Source organism: Phodopus roborovskii, unplaced genomic scaffold, assembly GCF_943737965.1.
Source record: "Phodopus roborovskii unplaced genomic scaffold, PHOROB, whole genome shotgun sequence".
Classification (NCBI taxonomy): domain Eukaryota; kingdom Metazoa; phylum Chordata; class Mammalia; order Rodentia; family Cricetidae; genus Phodopus; species Phodopus roborovskii.
The window spans coordinates 2,204,145-2,230,284 of record NW_026126407.1 but is presented as its reverse complement, the minus strand read 5'-3'; the positions used below and the strand labels follow the sequence as shown (position 1 = coordinate 2,230,284).

Below are 26,140 nucleotides of genomic sequence, written 5' to 3'. Positions count from 1 at the left end.
GAGGAAAATTTTGGACTTCATTTTGCTGCTGTTGTTTTTACTTATAGGTAAATGGCATATATATATTATTAAAACAGGCAGAATGTCACCAGGACTATCACTTAAAATGCCTCAGCCCATTCACAACAAAGTTGGTCTAAATGGTTCTTGCTCAGATGTCATCTGTAAGATAGGGTTTCCACCCGGGGTGCTTGCTGTTTAGTAGTGTCGCTCTCCTGAATTTAGAAAAGTCAGCATTGCTGGGCAAGAGGCCTCAACTGACAGTCACACGGAGTCCCATACACTGAACAGCTTTTCCTCAACTGTCATAGTCAGAAAGGAGTGTGACTGATGTCTGTGACTCTCATACAGAGTGAAGATATGTCTCAGTAACTTCATCCAACTAAGAAAGACACTGGCGAAAGCTGCAAGTTCTTGAAATAAACAATTCCTATATTGTATAGAGAAATCTTTATCTAAAATCCAGCAAACTGTCAACAGAAACACAAGACAAATTCGTCACACTTTTGTGCTATAAGCGTGCCCTCAGGAGGGGTTATGCACTGAAAAGTAGGCTCTGGCTTCAAATGTACAGTTATCATATCTTAAAAGGATGATAATTTTTTTTAACCAAATATATCAGAACTTGACTAAAGCAATTTCCTAATCAAACAATGTTGTATTCGACTGTACTGTCACCACTGTTGATCACTTTCAGAGACAGTTGCACAGAAATCAATCTTTTTAGCTCAAATGTGCATTTGCATGTGTGTTCCTGTTGGTGTGTGCATAGAGATCAGCTTTGGGTGTGTGTCATTCCTTGGGTTCCATTCACTCTGTGTTTTAAATTGGCCTGGAGCCAATGGATTGTCTCTGCCTACCCAGCAGGATTGTACATGGACACCACCAATCCTGACTTCAAAACAAAACAAAACACAACAAAACCTTAGACAGTGGAACCAGGATGTATTCTTGGTGCACAAAAGGACCTTGAGGACACATCCCCCATGGAGGGATATTCCCTTAACCTAGAGACACGAGAGAAGTCCTAGTCCCTACTTCAAATGACTTGACAGATTTACATGACCCCACCTGGATGGCATTGCCCTACATGTGGAATTGGGGCGGGGGTGGTGGTGGTGGAAGGGGAGGGTGGTTAGGGTGCATGTGAGGGGGAGAGAGAGTAAGAGGGAGGGAGGGAGAGGGAACTGGGACCGACATGTAAAAAAAAAAAATAATAATAATAAAAATAAAACCTAGGTTCTGGGGACTGAATTCACAGCAAGCATTTTATCAACTGAGATAGCGCCCCAATCCCATAGTTTTAATTCTTTTAAAACTCCAAATGTTACTTAATTAGATCAGCAGCTTTTGTAGAAGTCTTAGTTTATATCACTTGGAGCTTCGAAGATCATATGAACGTCAACGTCTATGAGAGCAGATGTGCCAAAGGAGGGTTCTTTAAGGGTTTGTTTCAAACTCTAGTAACATTCCCAAAAGGCCATTTATTTTTTCTGAGTGTTGACAGCATAGAGGAGAATTCTCCCTTGGATTTATAAATCCTGCTTTTGTTTTTAAAGTAATCATAATGCCTTACACCTATCAAGAGCAACACAAATCAAATTTACATTTCCATCTCTGGAACTCTCAAGTACAGAAATAGTAACTCAGTTCAAAAGAAAATGAAATCAACACATCTAGAAGGTGTCATAGCAAAAGCTTTCATGGCCATTACATTGTGACCTCCACTGTAAGGAAAGGCAGGTGATACTCAGCCTAGGAGCATTCTCTTGGCTAGCCAGCTACCAGCTCTCACAGTGCTCACACTCACAGGTCGGGTAGGATGTGGGCATGCCTGTACATACATGTAACTTGTGGAAACAAGGAAAGCCAGAGGGAAGAGGTGTAGGACAGATGAGAGTACAGGAGAAAGAGTTCTCAGCACAATCAGGCACATGATCAATCCTATGCATAAGGAACTGATTAATTACTAACCTGATAGAAAGAATGGAAGCTTCGTTCTCCTGGCTGTTGCACAATCACACGAGACTACAAAAAAAAAAAAAAAAAAAAAAAAAAACATGGTTAATCTGAAAGTGTAGGTATAAATGAAACAGAAGTAACTGTCTTAGAGAATCTTGAATTCACAGTACATTAAAAAAAATCTGTGACCAAAGCTTATCAGAGATGGCAATTCTCTATGGTCTTCCTGGCACTATTTTGATAATTCTTTATCTTGCTTAAAATCAGGGTGCCTTGTCATTCATGAGGAAAGAAGTCATGGTTTTTCAACCTGAAGTCTAAGGATAGTATGTACAAGTGGTAGGAATCTGAGGGGGGATTGGAAAGGAATGTTAGGGAGGAACATTCTCAACATTCCCTTGTTCAGAGTCTGCTGGCATTTCAAAGGGCAATGTCCCAAATCTTTTAATAAAATCCATCAACATGGTCAGGCCCTAGGGACTCTTCTTAGATTCTACAAAAAGACTGCTCAACACGTGTGTTCTTTTTGATTGAACATGAGCACACAGTGGAATCATGAAACATTATGGCGGGGAGATGGGTAGTACTTGGTATTTCCTGTTTCTTTCCAACTTACTCTGATAAAGCATTTGCTTCCCTGATAGCCAGCGTCTATATAACAGATAATAGAAATTACAGCACTGTAAGATACTGTGGGGTCACTGGGAAGGGGAAACTTTGACTGAGAAGCATCAGGGCACAAGCAAGGTGGAGGCGACTGTGTGGCCTGGCTTAACTGGATTGAGAGAATGAACATCTGTGTCCTGCTGCAGTCAGTTATATACATTATACAGCAGTAAGCAAACAAACAAGAGGGCTTAGCTAGCAGTAAACAGGATGGTGACATAAATAAGTCCAGGCCTGGAAGCTGGGCACAATGGTATACTCCTATAGCCCCAACTCTTAGAAAGCTGAGGCATGAGGATGGTGAGTTACATGCCAGCCTTAGCTACACAGGGGAGAGGAGGGCAGGAGGGAATGAGTGATTTGATTGGTTTGAGTTAAATCTTACCCAGAAGTTGTCACACATTCTTCCTGTCCCATACACACCCCAAATCGATATTGAATTGACAAAGTCTAACATTTTCTAACTTGATATAATAAGTTGGTGGTTCTCAACCTGTGAATTGTGACCCCGTTGGGGGTTTAATGACCCTTTCACAGGGGTTGCATATCAGATATCCTGTGAATCAGATATTGACATTATAATCATAACAGTAGCAAAATTACAGTTTATCAAGTAGAAATGAAATAATTTTATGGTTGAGGGTCACCATAACATGAGGAACTAACTGTATTAAAGGGTCACAGAATTAGGAAGGCTGAGAACCACTGGACTAAATGCTCCTAAGAGAACACAGGAAGACAGTATCTTACCATGGAAGGCAAACTTGAAGAGGGATAATAGGATTAAAACACTACTTTAAAACAATAAATGACCTTTCACAGATATTATTTTTAAACAGCTCTCACAAGCATCACCCTAGAAATCTAGCACATTTACCTTTTCCAGCAAGTAGTTATTGATATGTCCCCCAATGGGATCTCCCTTGAAGTCAAAGTTGATATCCATGTATTTTCCAAACCTGCTTGAATTGTCATTACGATTGGTTTTGGCATTTCCAAAAGCTTCCAAAACACAGTTTGACTTCAGCAACATATTCTTCACTCTTTAACAAAAATATATCAAGGTTATTATAAAAATTTCAGAGATGAAGACACTTGAAAAAAAAAAAGCTGGATAAATCTTAACTCCATTTTAGTCACTATCTCTTTGTTTCTATTTCACTGACAAGATTCCTCTTACATAGTCACACCTGTAGAAATAACCTGGCCTCTGACACGACCTGATTAGTGGACCATCTTCCCTTCCACTAATCCCGCTTCCCATGCTTCCCATGAATGACTATGCTGTACAAAGGCATGTGTGTAGGAGCTGCTGGCTTTACAAAGGAAACCATAAGATGATGGCCCGATATGTCCCAGAAAGACAGTAAATTTACATAAGCCTTATCAGCTACACAGAAATGAAAGTAATTTAGCTCTCAGCTAGCTACTCTCCTGAGGTTTAAAAGAAATTACAAAAATTTGATCAAATGCTCACCCTCAAATTAGACTGCAAAGTGAGAAACCACAAGTGGGAATATGTCACAGATTTTAAAAGGTTTCTTTTGACTGGGTAATCCAGTTACGATGAAAATGTGAAGTCCTCACAGTAGCATCAAATCTAAATCCTCTTCCCTCACATCACCCAGCAGCCTGGATTCTAGGCTGTTGAGTTGCCTGTGATGTATAGATGAGTTGTGACTCTTCAGTAAACTAATACTCACCTCCAAAGCAGTCAAACAGGAAAGCACCCCTTTCCCTCTTGGAAAAGCCACATAAGAAAGCCACCCACTCACTCTTTACACATTTATTAAGCAAACACCGTATGCCAGGCACTGTTCTCACACAGCGCAGAACCAGTCAGACTGTGGACCCAGCACAGTGTAGTGTGAGACCCTTTTACATATGAACCTTACTTTGGCTCTCAGCATCTGTGGGTTATGGCTGTGATAGTGATGGGAAGTCATGGGTCTTCTTTCCAGGGCCCCATTTCACACAGAGCACAAGTTTTTAAAACCAGAGCAAGGGACCTGCAGAGGCTTAAACAATAAAGCCAAGCTGTACAAATTATAGCAGCCCTGCTGCTGAGGTTGAAAACTGGCTGGAACAGGACACTTTCAACTATTTCAAAGTAGTTTTAATTTTTTTTTAACTTGGTAAAGCAGGAAGTTGATATAGTAATAGAAGTAAAAGCAGAAAGGCAATATGCAATGTGAAAATCAAAGCAATTTACACATTAAAAAAAATTTTGATGCCTACCAATTTAGGCCTAGCCCAGTTTGCACACTATATGAAGCCCAGCCCCACCAGCCGGTGCCCCTGAGTCCTTACCTTTCTATCTCTGCTCTCTGGCTGGGGTTGGTGATGGCGGCAATATACTGCATGATGTACTTACTGGCCTCTGTTTTACCAGCTCCACTTTCCCCTGGAGGATATAACACCGTAAGGTAAGCCAGGAGTAAGCTCATTGCCAACAGAATAATTTAAATCTTTGGTGGTTATTAATTTGAAATTTAATGTGTTACATTTTGTTTCACCCTCCTCCTCCATCCTGTCCCTTTCCCCTTTCTTATTATTTTGCCCTTGACTGCTTCTAATAGATAGGAACATCTCTTTAAAAATGACAGAAACAAAATTATAAGTTACAAATCAATATTTAGTTAAGGAGAAATATATCAAGGAACAAATTGTGGTAAACTAGCTCCTTAGATTAAGCAATCACTCCTAAGTACAGCTGAAACAAACTAAGGTGCTGATTCAAGCAGTAGCTACAGCTAAATTCATATCGTCTTATTTTCTACAGAAAACTTATTTTAAATTTAATGGGAATAAATTAATTGGTTACAAAAATTAGAGTCAAGTGCTCATAGGCCCAGAGACTCAGAGGGTTGAGAAAGATAGCTTGACCACAGGGATTTCTGAAACCAGTTACATTCAGTTTCTTAGTATAAAAAAAGGAAAGAAAGAAAAGCAAAAGTCTTAAACCAAACATTTATAATAACTTTAGTGAAAAAAGAACACACCATGTCTGAGACACAAGGCATCACCATATAGTGAGATAATGGGTACAAGTGGCAGTAGTGGAGGGAAAGATTCACAAGTTCTATCTAGTTGCTTAAACACCAAAACTTCACTTACTAAACTTTCTCCCAAGGGAATAGTTTTAAATGTAGTGTAACTAAAATGTATCAATCTCCCATCATTTTAAAAAATTTATTTATTTTTATATTATGTGCACTGGTGTTTTGCCTACATGTATTTCTGTGTGAGGGTGTCAGATCATGAAGTTACAGACAGTTGTGAGCTGCCATGTGGGTGCTGGGAATTGAACCCAGGTCCTCTGGAAGAGCAGTGTTCTTAACCACTGAGCCATCTCTTCAGTCCCAATCTCCTATCTTTTTATAGATTATGTGTTATGGCTAAATTTGGGCTAATAGCTTGATAAAGAATTGGATAAAAATAGCAATTATGTAATGGGATTGCTAAAGAAACCCTAATGACCAATATGTCCACTATAAACTGCTGAGTGGAAATTTGTAATAGCGATGTATAGCTTACACTTCTGTATTTTTACTTATTTATGCATGTGTGACTCTGTGTATCTACACATAGAAAGAAAATATGCAAAAGGACACATATTAACCATCTGCAGCTTCTGGAATGTTGGGGGACAAGATGTTCAAGAACAAGTGAAGTTTCCCCCATGTTAGATGGATCCCAGAGTAACCTTCTCTGACAAAAAAAAAAAAAAAAAAAAAAAAAAAAAAAAATCACCGCTATTGCCATTGCTCATGGTTGCTCACTAAGACTTAATAGTAAAGGCCCTACTGCTGAAGATACTATATACTTTGGAGATGTAGAAATAAAGCTGTCACTGACTGGTTGCTTGCTTGCTTTCACAGTGCCCAGAAGTGCTATACAGGCTGCTGATATTGGTGTTCATCAACATTTTTACCCTGTGAGCTACCGTAATTGCAAGAATGTTATGGCAGTAACCAACTACTATCTGATTGGAATTAAGGCCCACTCCATTGGAGGAAGCTCATGCCAGGTACTATAAACTTAGCCAAGAACCTGTGATTGGGAAGGTTATAGCCCTAGAGGAATCTACTACTATGCTTTTTATAAATGGACATAGTCCCAATATATATATTACATATATCTATATGTAATACAGATCTCAGTCCTCACAAGGGAAAATTCTTTTTGCAGTGACAGTGGTTAATACAGAGACTCTCGACTGGTCTAAATGTAGAGAATAAGGGTCTATGTAGGGCTTAACTATAAATGGGCTATCTATATTACAATGTTCAAGGAATACTGAAGAAGGGGTGGAAAGGTTTTAAGACCCAGAAGTTGGGGAGGACTGCTGTGAAACTGTCTTTAAACATAACAGGCCCCTGTACTCATAACTCACAAGAAGTAGCTGTGGTTGCCTGCACTAAAACCTGCATGAGATTCATGCCTGCCAACATCTAGCATGGATGGGAAAGGAGCTCCCAAGGCCCATCCCTAGCTGAGGAGCATCAGTTTTTTTCAGGGGTGTGGATCCTCATAGGGGATGGCCCTACACATGTACGTATAAAGGTATCTAGTATCAATTAGATTTGGGTGGGTTATAAGCAAAAAAGAAGTCATGAAGTTGGGAGGAGGAAATGGTGGTGGTGAGAAGAATTGGAAGGGAGGGACTTGGGGGTGAAAAAAAATTTTTTTGAAAAAAAATACACTGCATGAAAAAAAAAAGAGTAAAAGACTTTTTATTTCCATTCATAAATTTGTGTTAATTGGTTAACTTTTTAAAATTTTTTAAAATGTTTTAATTAGTAAAAAAAAAAAAAAAAAAAAAAAAAACAGTTTAGTCCTGGGCTATAATTCTCCAATTCCAACACTAAGTTATTTAATCTTCTGACCCTTAGCATTCTTATCTGTAAAGTGGAAAAATAACTATGCTACATACCACTTAAGGTTATTTTGATAATCAAAATAAAATAATGATCATAAAAATATTTTGAAAAGCACAAAGCCACTAAACTAAATAGGAAGTATTATTTGCGCCAACAGAGATTTCCCATAGTTTGAGAGGCCATTCTGGACCAGGGAAAAGGTATTTTCCTTGTCCTCATTTTACTAGCTGAGATGCTGCAAAGTACTTAGCACCGTGTGAGTGGCTAGGCTCTCATTCTGAGCATGTGGGTGCAGCTCATCCTTTCCTCCAAAAGGCTCAGGTCCAAGCTCAGGAAGTGCATCCCCACCTCTGTCTGCACCATAGCACCAACTTCCAAGCTCCAGTCTGACTTTGAGTTCATCCTTCACATTTGGCATGTAAGCACATTATTCTGTTAACATTTGAATATTTTTGTAATTTTCTAATTGGTGTTTCTTGTGTGCTTCAGATAGGAGGAATCATATCCCATGCTGACTCAGTCTTCAAATGACCAAAAGGCATGCAAGTGTGATGTGTATTCTTTTTGTGAGATGAAGTCTTGTTATGATGTTCAGAGTGGTCTTGAACTTCCAAAAGTTCAAGCAATGCTCTTGCCTCAGATTCCAAAACTAAGACTAGAGGATGATCAAACAGGGTATACAATGCTCATTACTTTTCTGTTCCTACACAATATCTTAGGTTTCTAAGTTTAAAAGAAAAAAAGAAAATCTCATCAATTGTGTGAATTCTTGAGTAAAAAAAAAAAAAAAAGAAAAAAGAAAAAAAAAAGATTAAAATTAAATACCTTTCACATTGGAACCAGGCCCCCCTCCAAATACCTGATATCATAATACAGGTGTCTTTTGATCTCCTCTTCATAGCCTTGTAAGCAGCATCAGCAATAGCAAAAAGATGAGGAGGTCTCTCATACAGCTCACGACCTTTATACTGCTCAACTGTATCCCTCCCATAGATGTTCAGCGCCTTGTAGGGGTTCACAGAAACAACCACTTCTCCAATGAATGTGTAGATGCGTCCTTTCTCAAATCTGCATAGAAATAAGAAAAGGTATCTAGGGTGGTTTTTTTCCCTCTTAATTTATTACCAAACAAGGCCAAATGTTCTAGAAACTGTTTCTGAACTGACAATTTATCAGTTCTCAGTTTACTTAAACACCACATTACAGCTGGGTGAGGTATGTGGCTTGCGTCTGTAATCCTATTTCCTAAAAGGCGGAGGCAGGAGAATTGCTGTGATTTCAAAGCCAGTGAGTTTCAGGACAGCTTGGGCTACAGAGTGAGACTCTGTCTTAAAAATAAACACACAAAAACCCAAAGACTATGTTTTAAGTCAGGCATGGTAGCTTACACTTATACTCAGCTCTCTTAAGAGGAGGATTGCTGTGAGTTGGAGGCATGTAACTATATAATGAAGCTCAAAACAAACAAACAAATAAAAAACAAAGACAAAACCCAATACAAAAACAAAACCCAACCGACTAACAGTAGAGACCATACCTTATATGGTACTCTTCCAACGTCACTAGTGAAAAAGGCCAAGGGTTTAAAATTCAGGCAAGAAGACCTTGACACTTAGCAGGCTGTGAATTTCTTGTTCCAATAATACAGAAGGTCAAGTAAGAGGACAGAAAAAGTTGGAGAAACCCTCACAGCTCTAGTAAGAAAAGAAATAGAGGCTAAATCAGGTCTTCAAATTTACTTCACCGGATTTTCGATTACAAAGAGGCCTGTTGTCATTTATTTCATCTCCCTCTAGAAGCCTCATTAAATTGCCAGTAAAGAAATAAAACACAGTGCAATCCACAACAGAGAATGGTAGAGGAGACACTTCTGGTTTAAATCAAATTGGTTTTTGTAGCGACTGCCTAGAATCCTGTGGTGTAAATACAGCATGATTTATTCAGTGATCTCCTTTCCCTCCTGCTACTATGAAGAACACTCAAGAAAACACCCAGACACATAGCTTACAAATCAGCGGGAAGGACTCTCAGGAATGGGACAGCCCATTGGAAGTGCCTATATTTCTAAGGTATATGTAATACCTTAGAATATGATCCCATTTTTGTATGGGATTTTAGTTATGTACATGTCTATCTATACATACATTTGATAAATGAGTATATGTATGCATGGCAAGATATTATATAACACATGGCTTGTTTATTCTTATATACATACTGTGGGGTAATAGGGACGGGGGAATGAGGAGGCAGGTCAAAAGAAGCCATGGGAACCAAGTAAAATTAGCAAAAGCCCCACAATTGAAATTGTAAGTAGGGATGAAAATTTTAATATAAAAACATAGAAAACCCACACATACTATTTACACAGTAACCCTTACTTGTAAGTATGTACAAACCAGAGCTTAAGTGTTTCTGCTCAAGTGATTGTTACCAATACACTCCATCTGCTTAGAGTCACAGGCAAATACAGTCATTTTTCAGCATCCACTGGAAATTGATTCTAGGCACCCTCACAAATAACAAAATCCATGATGCTTAAGTACCTAATATAAAATATCCTAGACTTGTATAAAGCCTATGTACATCCTTCTTCATATCTTAAATAATCTGTAGCCTCTAATTATTCTTCATACAAGTTACATGCTATCTAAACAGCCCTTACAGTTTAAATCTGCAGTTGGCTGGTTTTAAGGATACCACATCTGTGAATATGGAGGAAAGACTGTGTTTCACTTCCAAGAGTTGAATGAAGAGTGCTTACACAGGCAAAATGCTGGTCCATGGGTAGTTTGCCTCCAAGTACCCTGTTGTTTATAACCATGGACAAGGAGAAATAAGCATTGGGCCTGAAAGGCAAGTTCAAAAACCTTCCTTTAAGATGGAAATTGTCAGCTATAATGGAGAGTAGAAACAAATAAATACAGTTGTTGTGAACAATAAATTAGAACCAAGATTTTTATCAAACACTAGGCATGTATTTAAATAAGAGATATCAACCAGTGAGGTTTCCTGTTCATTTTCCTACTGTGGTTTTCCCACTGACAGCAAAAGCACTGACTTTAGGGTCCTTCACATCTGGGCCTAAGTGCTCATATTACTAAAGTAAAGGTGGTGAGACCTTGTGAAAGCATTTACCCTCCCTATGCTTCAGCCTCTCCAGCTGTCTCATGGTAATAATTACACCCTCTATTCCCTCTGCCAGTGAATAGGTGCTTTTCCCATTTTTTCAAAAATGGCAATTAATTTTATACTTCTATTATGCTATGCATGAAAGTGATGTTTGTTTGCATGTTTTACGACAGGGTTTCTGGAAGCCCAGGCTGGCCCTGAACTGTGTAGCCAAGGTTGGCCTTTGATTCCTGATACTCCTGCCTCTATCTGAGTAGTATTGGGATTGCAGGTGAGTATAGATTCTTTACCAAATGTTTTTATTTTTATTAACACTCTCCCTATTCAATAGCCTCTATAAATAAGGAATAGACTAAATGGTCAAAATGCCATTCCCTGTCACAGATGCAAATCACCAACAGGGTATCTGTCTTACATTTAAAGCTTATATTTAAAGACCCACAAATGTGAAGCTGGGGAGATGTGTTTGGCGGTTAGATTGTGTACAGTTCTTGCAAGGGACCAGAGTTCAGTTTCTAGCACCATGACATGTGGCTCACAAGTGACTGCAACTCTCAATCCAAGAGCTCCAGTACTCTCCCATCTTTGGTCTCCAAGAGCAACCACACAAAGCTTTCCCACAAGAACATACATTAAAAAAATTCACAAAGAAATAAAAAGTAGGATTCAGCACTAAAGTCTTTCTGGCAAGACATGCTCAGCAGGCATCACCAAGGAACTGAAAAGGACAGGGTTGTTTAATTTTCTAAACTGCCCAAATAGAAAAAAAAATGAAATGGAGCAACAGACTATTAGGAAAAAAGTTACCTCATGAGCTTGATACTGTCACTCAAAGGCATAAACAATAATGTATGTGACAGAGTGTTGTCTTATCCACAGTGTGTTTAACAATGCATTTTCTCACTGGATAATTCTTATGGCCACAAATGGCATAGTCTCTAAAATTCTACACTTCAAACTAAATATTTTCTTTAATTTCTAAGCATCACATTTTCAAGATATAATTAAAATAAACACATAGTAGCAAGTGTGGGGTCTTATATCAACAACCTTAACACTTAGGAGGCAGAGGTAGGAGATCAAGAGATCACCGGCGAGGAACTGAGTTCTACCCCAACCTATTATGCCAGACTATGTTGACTCCTCATGGGAGCCCTTACTCTTGAGGAGTGGACTGGTGGTGGTCTGGGGGAAGGCAAGGCAGGTGGGAGGAGATTGTAGGGGAGGAGGGGTGGGAGGCATAACTGTGGTTGGAATGTAAAATGAAATTTAAAAAAATGGAAAAAAGAGAAGAGATTGGGGCAGTCTGGCTACCTTGTTTTAAAAAAGTATAAAATATATAAATCACTTGTTTATAACCATGTTACTTATAAATTATATTTATGCTATCTGTTGATTCCTCAAGTTATAGAGGCTCAAAAATATAATATTAAACAAATGCTCCAGCAATTTGTAAAAATTATAGAAAGTTACTTTTGAAATTCTATGCTGCTGATTATCAAATGACTTTAAACTTAGATCTCAAAATCACCACTAGATGGTGCCACTATCCACTCTGACATCAACTTGCAATTTCAGAAGGTTTTGGTGCCAGAGGGTTGGGAACAGAAAAGTAATGCAGTAGGTCCTTTCAGGACTTCCCTGGGGAGGGGGGAGGATCTGCAGTAATTAAACTAGAAGACACCCTGTTCCAAAATAATGAAAGTGTTCCTATGATGTTTGTGTGTAAACCTATTATGACTAAGTGTCTACTTAGTATATCTAACCCTGGATATTAAAAGAAGAAACAAAGTACCGTAAATAAATCATAACAACAGAATATAATAGGAAAGACAATAAAACCATGTGCTATAGTAGCAAAATTTACCACAAAAAAGAAAAACCCCAAAACAAAACAAAAAAAATCTTCCAATGAGGAATCCTATCCCCAGGAACATAAGGTCTGCCCCTTTACTTAAATGCTAACAACCAAAGACCACCTCCGTTCATGAGTACTTCTCATCATCTCTCAAAGTCTTTGTCTTAATGGTTCTTTCCCTGGGTTTCACTGCCTGGAATCTCTTCATCCTGGTGTCCTTCCTGCCCCCCCCCACTCTGCAGATCCCCCCTCATTCTTCAAAAGTCTGAGAACTCAATCTCTAACATCAGTATTATGATCTTTACTTACATTCCTACCCTGAACTTTCCCAATCATTAAAATAGCTTAGTAAGACAGAGCATAGTGACACATGCCTTTAATTCCAGTGTTCAGAAGGCTGAGACAGGAAGACTGTTGGGAGTTTGAGGCCATCCTGGATTATATATCAATTATAAACATACTTGACTTAAAAATTAAATTAAATTAAAATTAGCTGGAAAAGGCACACCCTGTAGTCCCAGGTCTCAGAAAGCAGAGTCAGGAAGATCAGGAGTTCCTGGTCATAATAAGTTTGAGGACAACCTGGATTATAAGGAGTTGTATCTCAAAAATTAAAAAGTAAAACCAACCAACCCCAAATCACTTTACTGTCATAAATCTTTAAAACAGCTACATATTTTCACTGGTTTCTAAATGAAACAAAAGTTCTAAAAAGTTTTTAATCAATGTGTATCAATAGAGAATATAAATAAAATCAATACTGTTAGAAGACATGTGCAATATCCATGAGCTCTGAAACGTTTTGTTGTTAAAAGTATTCTAGCTCACTCCCTCACATCACTTGCATATAGGACCATCTGTAGCAGTCAGTCAAGATGCAGCAGCTCCTTCAGACCAGTCACAGCACCACATGTACACAGCCTACAGACAGGGTGTACACAGGTGTACACAGGTGTGCACATGCATGCAGAGGAGGAAGGCAGCTGGCCTAAGCAGAACAGAATGTATTCACAGAGCAGTTGATGTGGCATGATAGTCTCTGATGTGTCTGAACAACAGGAATGAGCAACACGTTTTATAGTCAAAGAGATCAATAAGATGTTCAACGAAGACAAGAGAAATTAAGGATAGAGAAATCTCAATTATTTTAAAGGGACACTGAAAAGAATATGAAAACTTACCAAACATAAGAGATAAAAATTACTTAACTTTAAACTTGGTATAAGACAAAAAAGAAGTTATCTCAGATCATATCCTCCCCAACTATTTTTCCTCTTTCTTGACTTTTCAGACACACTCTGTAGCCCAAGCTAGCTTAGAACTCACTAGTAACTCAGGCTAGGCCTTCAACTTGGGGCACTCTTATGTAATAGTCTCTTGAGAGCTAGCTTTACAAATGTGAGCGACCTCACCTGGCTTCAGACTGTATTTCACATGTACTCTTGAGGTTTCCAAGTTAGATTCATGAACTAATAATTCATTGGTGACCTTGCTTGACTTCATCAGCCCATGGAATAATTTATAACCAGAGGGAAATTCTGAGTATTTAATAAAAATCTTTATTCATGGGCATTTCTCATTTATTTTATGAGAATATACATTTTCTGAAAAGATGGTGCTTAATTATAATTGATTTGGTCTATCTCCTTCCCTTTTCAATGCAAATGAAGGCTTCTGTGGCTGTAACATCCTTATTTCTCAGGAGAGGTGTATCATCTATGATGCACATTCTCTCTCTCTCCCTCCCTCCATCCCTCCCTCTCTTTTTCCACATACCCACATATGTGCGCGCGCGCGCGCACACACACACACACACACACACACACATACACACTCAGCCAACTCCAATCTGGGTACCACTTCCACATCTCAATGCAATGTCCAACTTTCTGAAGTAAGTTACTCATGTCCAACTTTCTGAAGTAAGTTGCTCATCACCTCTAATTTCACTGAGTTCCTTTATCAGTTTCTCAGCAGCATTTGACACAGAGTCCTAGTGCCACAACACCATCTTCTCTTGGCTTCTGTTGCTGGATTTTCTTCCCATTTCTCTGTTTTCTTTTTCAGGCTTCTTTGCTGCCTCCTCTTTTTCTGTTTATCTCTAAATAGATAAGTTCTCTGGGACTGAGTTTGGGAGCAACTTTAAATACCAAGTGAGGCACTCCTACATAAAGTATAAGGATATCTTGGCTCTCTGAAACCATCAATAAGAATAAGACAAAATCAGAAGAGAAAATATAACTATTATGAAATAAAATACAAGCCATAACTCTCAGCCACTATATATATGAAGAAAGGTTGCGGATCCCAGAAGTGGTAATCCTAGCACTTGGTGGCCAAGGCAGGAGGACTCCCAGTCTTGTCTATATAGTGATTTTCATTATCAGCCAGGGCTACATAGTGAGACAGCACCCCTGCCCCTCCATGGGTTATATAATGATCTGAATAACAGACCTAACAGAAGAGGGTGCTAAGAGAGACTGTCACCTTCTTCTGCTATCCCAGGATTGGAAGAACATTCTCCAAAGGTAGGCTGCTATTCCTGAATAGATAAACAAAAAACAAAACAAAACAAAAAAAATCTTGCTAAGGCAGGGTCACAGTATGTCGGTGGCTTCAGAACAAAATTAGTTCCATTAATTATATACATCTGAGCAGCTTTAAGGACTGGCTAAATGAACATAAGAATAAAAACTACTGTTTTTACTTGAATGGTAGAGGTAAAGAATAAAAAAAATGGGTCAAAATTTTGTACAGATAATTTTCTAATTAAATCTATAGATTTTAAAAAGGCAACAAGGAATGAAATCAGGTAATGGGAAGGGAAAATGGCTGTAATTCATTATATACATATATAAAATGGCCAAATCAAGAGAAAATAACTTTCAATGCAATTCCTCTAAAATCAGGAACAAGACAAGGCTTCCCACTCTCTCCATAGCTCTACAATATTGTACTTGAAGTTCTAGCTAGAGTAATAGGAAAACAAAAGGTCAAAGGGATACAAATTGGAAAGGAAGAGGTCAAACTTTCACTATTTGCAGATGATATGCTAGTTTACATAAATGACCCAAAAAAAAAAAAACCCCACAGGGAATTCCTACAGCTGATAAACACCTTCAGCAAAGTGGCAGAATACAAGATTAACTCAAGAAAGCAGTAGCCCTACTATATACAGAAAATAGAGGGGCTGAAAAGAAATCAAGAGAAACATCACCCTTTATAATAGCCACAAACAACATAAAATATCTTGGGGTAACACTAACCAAACAAGTGAAAGATATATATATATATATATATATATATGAAAGAAGATACCAGAAACGGAAAGATCTCCCATGCTCTTGGATAGGTAGGATCAACATGGTAAAAATGGCAATCTTTTCAAAAGTTATCTACAGATTCAACACAATTCATCAAAATCCCAGCACAAATCTTCATAGATCTTGAAAGAACAATACTCAACTTTATATGGAAAAACAGGATAGCCAAAACAACCCTGTACAATAAAGGAGGCATTCCAGAGGCATCACCATCCCTGACTTCAAGCTCTATTATATAGCTATAGTCCTGAAAATAGCTTGGTATTGGCACAACAATAGACAGGTGGACCAATGGAATGGAATTGAAAACCCTGATTAACCCACATACCTACGAACACCTGATTTTTGACAAAGAAGCTAAAATTATATAATGGGAAAAAAAGAAAGCATCTGCAACAAATAGTGCTGGCATAACTGGATGCTAGTGTGTAGAAGACTGCAGATAGACCCATATCTATCGCCATGCACAAAACTTAAGTACAAATGGGTCAAAGACCTCAACATAATCCAGCTACAATGAACCTCTTAGAAGAGAAAGTGGGAGGTACCCTTGAATGTTTCAAATTTAAATAAAAAATATTATCACAAAAAAGAAAAGAGAAAAAACTTTATAAAAATAAATAAAGGGGAGAATGAATACTGGGAAAATAGTCAAGGATAAGGGGGAAAAATGTTTGAGATAAAATAAATGAAATGGAGCTGGGCAGTGGTGGCACACACCTTTAATCCCAGCACTTGGGAGGCAGAGGGAGGTGGATGTCTGAGTTCAAGAACACCCTTGTCTACAGAGTGAGTTCCAGGGCAGCCAGGGCTACACAAAGAAACCATGTCTTGAAAAACCAAAACCAAAGCAACAACAACAAAAAAGATGGAAAGATGAAATTAAAGAATGATAAAGAAAATTATGGAACTAGAATATAATTGAAGACCACATATTGGTATACCAGACAGCTTTATCATCTGTTAACAGTAACATTTAAAAACAGTAACATTAAAAAAACATTAACTGCAGACAATGTTCTCTAATGTACCTCAAAGCACATGGGCTACGTACTCTAGCAACAAAGGTGCCTTCCAGTGACAACATCTCCCACCCAGATCTCCTGCCTCTGGCTAGCTCTGACTCAGATGACTGCTGAGTGTCCAGCATCTTGGTTGATCTGGCTAAGCACAACTGAGGCATGACCAGTTAGCCTCTGTCCATCTCCAGGAGCATCTGCTGCAGAGCTGGCATTCACTTGTTGTCCTTTCCCACCAGGAGATGTACCCACTGTATGCAATTGAACTCTTGCCTCTGGACACTGCTGGCATTACTTAGAGCTGGACTGTTCAGTTGCTAGATGCATTTTCAGTGAGCTGTTTCCCTACTTTTTACGTGTAAATAACAAGCTGTGCATCTGAAAATTTAAAAAAAAAGTCAGTAACAGAAAAATGGATAGCAGCTTGGGAAAACAAACAAATGAAAAAAAAATCGCAAGGCATTAGTGTGAGGAATTGAACTGTGTTCCTCAAATAAAATATATTAGGAAGTCCTAAGTGTCCTGTAATAAGACCATATTTGGGAACAGGGCTTCTGCATATGTAATCAAGATGAGCTCATTAGGGTGGACTTTTAAAGGAGACATGTCACATGTGGACACAGATAGAGCCATGTGAGGCAGAACTGGCCAAGGAAACAAATACCATCTACCCCACCATCTATCTGCCTGCACTAGAAGGTAAAGAGCCCAGAAGGGACTGTCAGACAGAGCTTGGTTTTGCTCACACCTTGATTTGGGATTTTTTTTTTGTCTTAGGACTGTGGACAATAATTTCCATAGCAACCCTAGAAATATAGAATTTTATCATAATAAATTCCATGAAAATGTGTCTCAGCTTCCTTACAAGAAGAAATTCAAATCAAATAAGTAGGACACACCATCTTTCCTATGATCAAGTGACTTGGCAGTGGATGGGGTGTTAATAAGAACTGAATCCCTGGGCATAGCCTTTCCCTATCACAGGCAGTGACATGATGTGACTACTGTCACCCCTTCTGATCTACTCTTCATATACCACCAAATGTGACCTGAAATAGCTATTAGAAATGCCTGGTCTTCAACAATTTCAGCAGGATGCCATAATCTTGCCAATATGTCACACTATGGTCTGGCCTGGAAGACACAATTCTTTCTCCATCTCAAATCTCACACCTATTTGTTTCTCTCATGGCAGTTGTAACAAATAGTTTTTAGGGGAACAGAGACTATAACCACCCTGTTTACTATCTTAGCTTCAGCATGTAATACAGTTTGTGTTAGTAAGGAATGGTTTGATATTTAATGAATAAAACAAATAATGAATGGGTGAATCTCTAGCACATCTGTTTCAGGAATTGTTCTGTGCCCTGGCTTATAGACAAAATTCAGGTATGATATGAAAAGTCTTAAATCATCTAACATCATTTCCCCCTATTTATATGGTTAATCCTAGTTTTTAGTGGCCGTTAGCTTATAAGTGTCAAAAGTGAAGGGGAAGTGTAAGGATAAAGAGGCAGAAAAGGTACCTTTGGTGGGCCAGGCCAAGATGAGCTGCAGAGAGATCACGCCATGCAACAGATCTAATGGAAGAGGCTTATTGGGCAAGGGAAGAGAGAGCAAAAGGATGTTTTGGAGCAGGAACATGAGAGACAGATAGACAGAGAGATCAGGAGACAGAGAGATTGAACAAGACAGAGAGAACAATCTGGGGTGACAGGTGTCTTTAAAGGTGCTCCTGCCCATACACAACTCTATACTATAAACTCATAGTGATGCAATTGTGCCACAGATAATGACAAAAGCTGCAGTCATCTCTGCCTCCACAGATTAGTAGGTATGCCAAATTTACAACAAGAGGGTTAAAAAAAAAAAAAAAGGCGTCTGATATTTAAAAGATGAGCCATATACTCACGTTCCCACAGAAAACAACTGGTTCCTCTCTTTATGTGAGCAACTTCATTGCCAGGAAAAATAAAAAAGATACCTACTACAACTCAAACCTGAGATCCATTTTCACTGCTAAAGAACAGGGTTACAAAGCAAGTGTGGTTGAATCAACAATTAGGGGGTGTGTCCCTGAATGAAACCAATTTTCTTTCTCTGGGTTGCCTGAAGTTTTGTCTAGTGGTGGAACTTTATGAAATCTCCCTCCACCCTCCCTCCATTAGCATGTCTATCAATACTGTCATTGTTTATGTCTTGTTCAGGCAGCCATTTCTCATCTCATGGCAGACTTCCTGGTCCTCTGGCTCTTAGAATCTTTCCATCCCCTCTTCCGTGATGTTTCCTGATCCTTCGGTGCAGGAGTTGCCCCAAGACTGAGAACCCAGAGGCCAGCTGGGCCTTCTGCTAAGATTCATGGAGGAAGGCATGGCAGCGAGTGTGGCAGCCCCAGCGCAGAACCCGAACCTCATTCAGAACATTCAGAATGAAGGCTGAAACTGGAAGATGGACTACAAAAATAACTCCAAAGGGCTTGCTCAAGAAAATAGAGCAAGGCTGAGTAGCATTCCAGGCTATAGGATGTTAAGGAGATGTGACAAGTAAATGCATGCACACTCCTAGTCTAAATCAAGAGTAAGGGGAAAATTGCTTTTAGGGTATTACTGGAGCAACTGATAAAATATGAACATCAGCTAAGAGTCAGACACTGAATTGTGACAAAATTATACTTCCTCATTTTGATCACTGCACTGTGGTGAAGAGATCATTCTTGTTTTTAGGAAACATGCCTTGAATTATTCAGTAGATCTCGATGTCTCCAATATAATCTCCAAAAGTAAAAATAATTATATGCAAACATAAAACACACAGAGAGAAGCCCAGAAGCAGAGCAAAATACAAAAAGCTAGTGAAGGATAAAAGGTATTTGCTTTTTACACTATGTTTTTCATAAATCTGAAATTAAAGGATGAAAATTAAGAGTCTAACTCCAAAGTTCTTTGCATAGAGTTTAAATATCTATTAGTGTATTAGTTGTGACATGGTGATATAAACTATTAAAAGACTCAAGTGATATAAAAGATAGATGGTGGAAAGTATTTCTCTCACATTTTTTCCACAACTTTCCCTCTTGGAGGTAACCACTGCTGCATCTTCCCTGTGAATTCTTCTGGAATAGTTTATGTATGGGCCTTACATTGTTATTAATGTGTGTGTAAATGCATGGCATATGTGGGTACACGTATGCCACAGCCACAGCACACATGCTACCTTTGCATAGGTTCTGGGGATTGAACTCAAGGTCAGGTTTGAGCAGCAGGCTTTCATCTGTTGAGCTAACTCATCATCTGGTAATAACTTTTTGGCATTTTTATTAATATAAACACATTTTTCCTAATTAAAATATTTATCTTGGCAAAAGCCTCATATAAACATATAGACAATAGTCTCACGTTTAAAGACCAGCACAGCATTGAGTTCACCCCACTGGATAGTCACTGTTAATCAATACTTGTTATTGAGGACAAAACAAGTGTAAACACACAGTGTTTATTTTCCTTTGGGCATATAAGCTTGTGTACCTGTATAACACACTTCTATGATAAAAGTGCAGTTGAGGAGCTGAAAAGATGGCTTGCTCTTACAAAGGACCTGGGTTTGGTTCCCAGCACCCATATGTTGGAACGCAACTGTTTTTTAACTTTAATTCCTGGTAATCCCATGCCTTCTTTTGACCTCCATGGGTATTTGAAATGCACAGGGTTCATGTACATACATGCAAGCAAAATGTTTACACAATATAAAACAAATATATCTAAAAAAAATGTAAAGGCTACATGCAACTTAAATTTTTTATTTATTACCAAATTTGTCTCCAATGAGATAATATAGTTTATAATTGTATTTACAATGTGTGACAGTTTCTGGTTCTGGGTGTGGTCTTTTTAACTACTGATCCTAGACTATTTTGAAAGGAGAGCATATACTGCAAAGTACACAAAACTTTGACCCTTTGTTTGCCTGCTCATGTACTGTTCACTGGGGTGACCGCTAACTTAAGTGAGGTTCAGCTTACCTTCCCAGTTTTCAGATGAGTACTTCTCCCAAAAGCAAAGGAATTTTTCTTTCTACTTCCTCTGTCAAAGTCATGCTTTCTATGCAATGGAATCACTTAGTTTATCCACTTTGTAGGACTATGGGCAAGGACTATGTGTTGAAAAGAGAAGGGATTTTCAAGTCACACAGCCCTGGGGCCTTAGTCTTGAATCCTAATTACTGACTGTATACATTCATATATATCTGAGTAGTCAGTAAGTGCCCAAGAGCTGTTGAGAGGAAACTAAGAACTGTATTACACTGTTCCATGCTTTATATAAACTAACAATGCCACATAGTTTAAGCACAATAGTTGGGTTTTAAAACTTAACTATTTTTACAACTTTTTTTGTCCTTACTCTCTTCTCCACACATCCTCAATCACATGATTTCAGAAATTATTCGAGGCAATGATAGAGATAGAAAGAATGCCTAAGTTAGAGAAAGAGATCTAGCCCTGCTTTAAAAGTGGCAGTTCAAAGAAGTTCCTAATGCTCATGCTGCCTGGCATTCGAGTTGTTTGTAATACAGTTGCTATACAGGCAGTTCCAAGCACTTCTTGATTTCAATTGTCTTAAAATCACTTTGAATTGCATAGTTTATTTTTATTTTCTATTGACACAGAGACCTGCAATTCACAATATGTATGAGAAACTTTGCTAAGCGTGGTGCACCTGTGTATCACATGAATGTTCCTGGGCCATCGACAGCACAGGAAAGCGGCAAATGACACAAGTGCCCTCTGTATGTGGCCACTGGTTAGCACTTACTAGACCAGTGATTATGGTTACTTTATCACACCTCTATGCCTCATATATTTCATCTGAAAATTAGGACAGTAATGGCACTGTGTTAGTCAGGTCTCTATTGTTGTAACAAATGTAGTGATAGTTTATAAATAGAAATAACAGGTAATTTTGGCTTTAGACTTTGGAGCTTTCAAACTGGGTAGCACTTATTGCTTCAGGTCCTTGGTAAACAACATACAATGGTGGGAATGAGTGGCAGAGCAAAACCTCTCATCTCAAGGGCCAGGGATCAACGGATGGTAAGGAGAGAGTTGACGGTTCCATAATCTCAAAGGCATAATAACCTAAATTATGCCTCAGCTCTTAAAGCTTCTACCACCTTCCAATAAGAGAGGCAGCCTAGTTTTACGACAAGGGTCTTTGAGGGTTTTACCACTGAACTAGTTGGGCATGATAGTGCATTACCTGTAATCCCAGCATACAGGAGGCTGAAGCAGAAGGATCAAAAGTTTGAGGTCAGCATGGGCTACACAAAGCAGGCACTGCTAGTCCTGCTACCCATAGTGAGACCTCTGCCTAAAAAGCAATGACAAAACATCATCCAAGCGATAGCACATAACCACCTCACAAAATTGTTACAATAAACGAGATGCTCCACATAAAGTCCTGAACACCTATTGGTGAAAACTAGAGCATAATTACACTAAGTACTATTTTTATCAGCAGCATTCCTGTAAATCTTTTAAACATTCTTATTGCCGTCTTTGCATTCATTTGTATTCATGTTTGTTCATCTGATTACTATCCGCCAGAAACTCATGTTTCAAGGTTTCTGAGCCATGAGTAATAAACAGCTGACCCATTTCTGCCTTACTGCAAATAAGAAGGACAACAGACACTAAATAGGGGCTCCAGAAGAGGCAACCAAATATGAACTGTACTGGTGGTGGGAGGGACCAAGTTTCTGAAAAACCCAGGGTAGAATAGGTGATGACCATGTCCCAGAAGAGAGAACAGGGGAGGATTCTGGGAAAGGAGAGACCGGCATATATGATGCCTTAAGGCCATCTGAGAGGTCTGGGAATGGTCTGAAGAGGGAGTTTGTCGTGGATCATATCTGCTTTGGTATAAGAGACTGAGTACCTGCTGACTGACCACTAGGAGGCTACTGCAAGAGTCTCAAGAATGGATGGAGCTTCAGAAAAATGGAGAGATGAGTGGGATTTAAGAAAGAAGAACTGTTCAAACAGGATAACTTACTGACTGCAAGAGGAAAGGAGGTGGCGGTTACTCACATGAACAACTGAGCAGATTATAGTCTGCTTGTTCAAGGACAGACAGCAGAGGAAAAGACACATTTCCAGAGATGGATATGGGACTGAGGAGATGGCTCAGAAGCAAAGTGCTTGTTGGGAAGGCATGAGGACCTGGTTTGAATCCTCAGCATCCACATAAAAGCAGAGCTTGGCGGTAGCTGTATATAAACCCAGAATGTGGGGCAAAGGTTTCAATGACCAGCAGGCCAGCCAGCCTAGCCAGTCAGTGAAAACTGTCCTACAAAACAAGGTGGAACTGGTTAAAAGTTCAAAGAATAAGCAACTGTGGAATGATCTAGCTTAAGCCGGACATGTATATATTACCCATCATCAAAAACTCAGAACACTGAGAGGGGAAGAATGAAGAGCAGAGGCCAGGGAGGAGTGACATGAAGCATTGCCTTCTGGGTATGACATGGTTGACTCACACAAGAACTCACTGCAGCTGCAGTTACCCACACAAAGCCTACACAAAAAGAGCCTGTAAAGCTCTAGCCATATCAATGTACTATTGAGTTAATGGTGGCTGGGGAATGGGTGCCACTTTCTTAAGTGGTGTAGTAATTGATAAGTTGCCCACACTCCAGTGAACAACTTCTCACTCCTCTCATTCATGCTCATACAGGCAACCCTAATTAAACTCCATGTGCCACATTGCACAAAAAGACATTAAAGTGTGTGTGTGTGTGTGTGTGTGTGTGTGTGTGTGTTTGTTTGTTAGGAAGAAAGATTTCAGCATGGGAGGATGAGAATGGTTAACAGGTTGAAAGGAACTAAGATTCATTATATGAATGCATGAAACTGTGTAAGAATTTTAAAAAATTAACAACAAGAGAGTTCAAGGTCATCCTCAGTGCTGGCTGGCTGTCATTTACAAGATTTTTGCTTTAGGGCTGAAGCACACACACATTGCTCCAATGTTGGGAGTGTCCATGGGATGTATGGATCCTCACAGTGCTTACTGCATGCCCATGCAACTCTTTTGATATCAGCAGCCCCTGGGAAATTATGTCAGGTAGTACACACAGGTGAAATATTAATAACTGATCCTTGGGGGCCTCTGCATAATGGCTGGGCATCTGGGAACAAAGTTTTGTGGGTAAGGAAGAGTAAAGAATATATAAAAGATAAAAGATGCCACCTTACCACTGTGCAAAGAGTTTTCATCTTTAAATGGTCTTTGAGATAGATGATACAGCTTTGCTCCTAAGTCAGAACCTTTCTTTACAGCCAGGAAGGGCCAGATAGGTTGTTCTTGTTTTTACTTTTCCTAGTGCATTGCACTGAGAGTCAAGGGAGTTTTCACAGAGGCAGAGTCCTGGAGCTACAGAGAGATTTATTATTGCATTCTTCACATATTAAATGGGCCTGTATTCAGACTACCAAAATCAACACAGAGACAAACATGATTTGGACCATATAGTGTTCTGCTTTACCAGCTGGTCCATCTCCTCTTGTGAAAATAACCAAGAGTTATCTATACTCAGGAATAGTGGACATCAGGAAGCAAACTAAGAGAGTAAGAATGTGGTGGCCAAGAAAAGAGTCAAACTAAAAACAGATCAAATACACCAGGAAATGGAAAAAACAAATAATTCCTCCTACTTCCCCTCCCTAGTTCTTCTAGCAGAAATCAAATCTTTTTTTTATTGTTAGATCAAGTCCAGAAAGAAATTTATGTAGATGGATTGGTTGCCAACTGAAGACAAATACTACATAGCATTTGATTTTTGTTGAAGTGCCACACTACACAGGAGCTTTCTGGGCTAAGAGGCAAGCTCAACCGTGCTCATTGAGCCCATGACCAGTTTTTAAAATGTCTTTTAATTTGACATTACACAAAGGAAAAATTAAGATTACTTATAAATAGCATGAGTTTCAAATTTTACTTAAGTCCCACAAGTCTCTGTGAATAACAATTGAAACTAGACAATGACTGAATAACAAAAAGTTTTAGTAGCCTTATTTCTAAAATTCAGAAAATAGTCTGTCTTAGGTTTTTGCTCATATAATTCCTCTAAGTTTACAAACAAGGGTTTGTCCAGTGTATCTGGCAGAGCCAGGCTGAGAATTCAGCTGGCTTACTGTGGGTGTGGTGGGGCCAGAGTAAGGATTCTATCAGTGCACTGGGGTGTCTAGCAGGGCCAGGGTCTAGGCTGTGGTCTGTTTGAATGCATGCTGGGGAAACTACTTACATATAGGAGGACCAAGTAAAGAATATGTTGAGGATAATGGAAGCCAGGTCTCTCCATATTGCAGAAGGAAATTATAGATATGGAAGCTTAAAGGATTCATATGAGACTGGAATGAAATTGAGATACTAATATGAACTCATGTTTAATGTTGATAAGAGATATATCTCATTATATTCATAGGACCCCCAAAGACACTGTAAGTGTTCAAATTCAAAGATGCTCATGTCCCTTATATAAAATGGTGTATGTATACATAACCAATGTATATCATTCCATATATCTTAAATCATCTCTATATTACTTGTAAAACCTAACATAATGCCTACATACTACTTCGTTTGCATAGACTCAGTATGATACACTGTAAATTCAAGTTTTGCTTTTTGGAGCTTTCTGAAACATCTTATCTTTCAAATATTTTCCATCTGCAGTTGGTTGAATCTGTGGATGTGAAACCCACAGGCACAGGATCTGACCATGAATGAATGTACCCTGCCCATTCCCCAGATCTGTTTGCTAAGGCATCTAAGAGTAGTGACATGTCAGAACAATCACACCTGCCATGCAGATCCTCACTCCTACTGAGCTATACCCATGCATAGCCCTATTAATTTTTGTTCTCAGTCTTGGCAGTGTGCTCTATAGCTTTTATCCTGACTAGCCTTCAAGGACACACATAATCATTGATTACAAGGGAGATAGACTAAATGGGAGTGAACTTGCGACACTGATTACCACACATGAAGAAACGGTTCATGTCCTGCAGACAATGTGGTCACTTGTTACAGTATCTGACATGTCAGTGCCTTTGCATCATTCTATGTGGATTCTGCTAATAAGGTCCTTCTTTGTCTGCATACTTCCAGTGCCTTATCAGAACAGTATACTAATAACTGGAGGCAGATACAAATAATTTCAGTTGTTAACTCATACAAAAATATTTCTCAAAAAATGTTTTTGGCTGAGCAGTGCAAATTTATCGTTATAGTACTGGGGCCA

General features: G+C 38.9%; 1 protein-coding gene across 1 annotated transcript in view; it reads right to left on the bottom strand.

Annotated features, from left to right (window-relative positions):
* The window catches only part of Myo1d (myosin ID), a 290,165-nt gene that overhangs the window by 195,374 nt on the left and 68,651 nt on the right, over positions 1-26,140 (bottom strand). Inside the window, exons 2-5 of the mRNA XM_051179782.1 lie at positions 8,371-8,579; positions 4,939-5,032; positions 3,506-3,671; positions 1,975-2,028 (exon numbers count right to left, since the gene is read on the bottom strand). Of these exons, the coding sequence (XP_051035739.1) occupies positions 1,975-2,028; positions 3,506-3,671; positions 4,939-5,032; positions 8,371-8,579 (523 nt within the window). The remainder of the gene's footprint in view (positions 1-1,974; positions 2,029-3,505; positions 3,672-4,938; positions 5,033-8,370; positions 8,580-26,140) is intronic.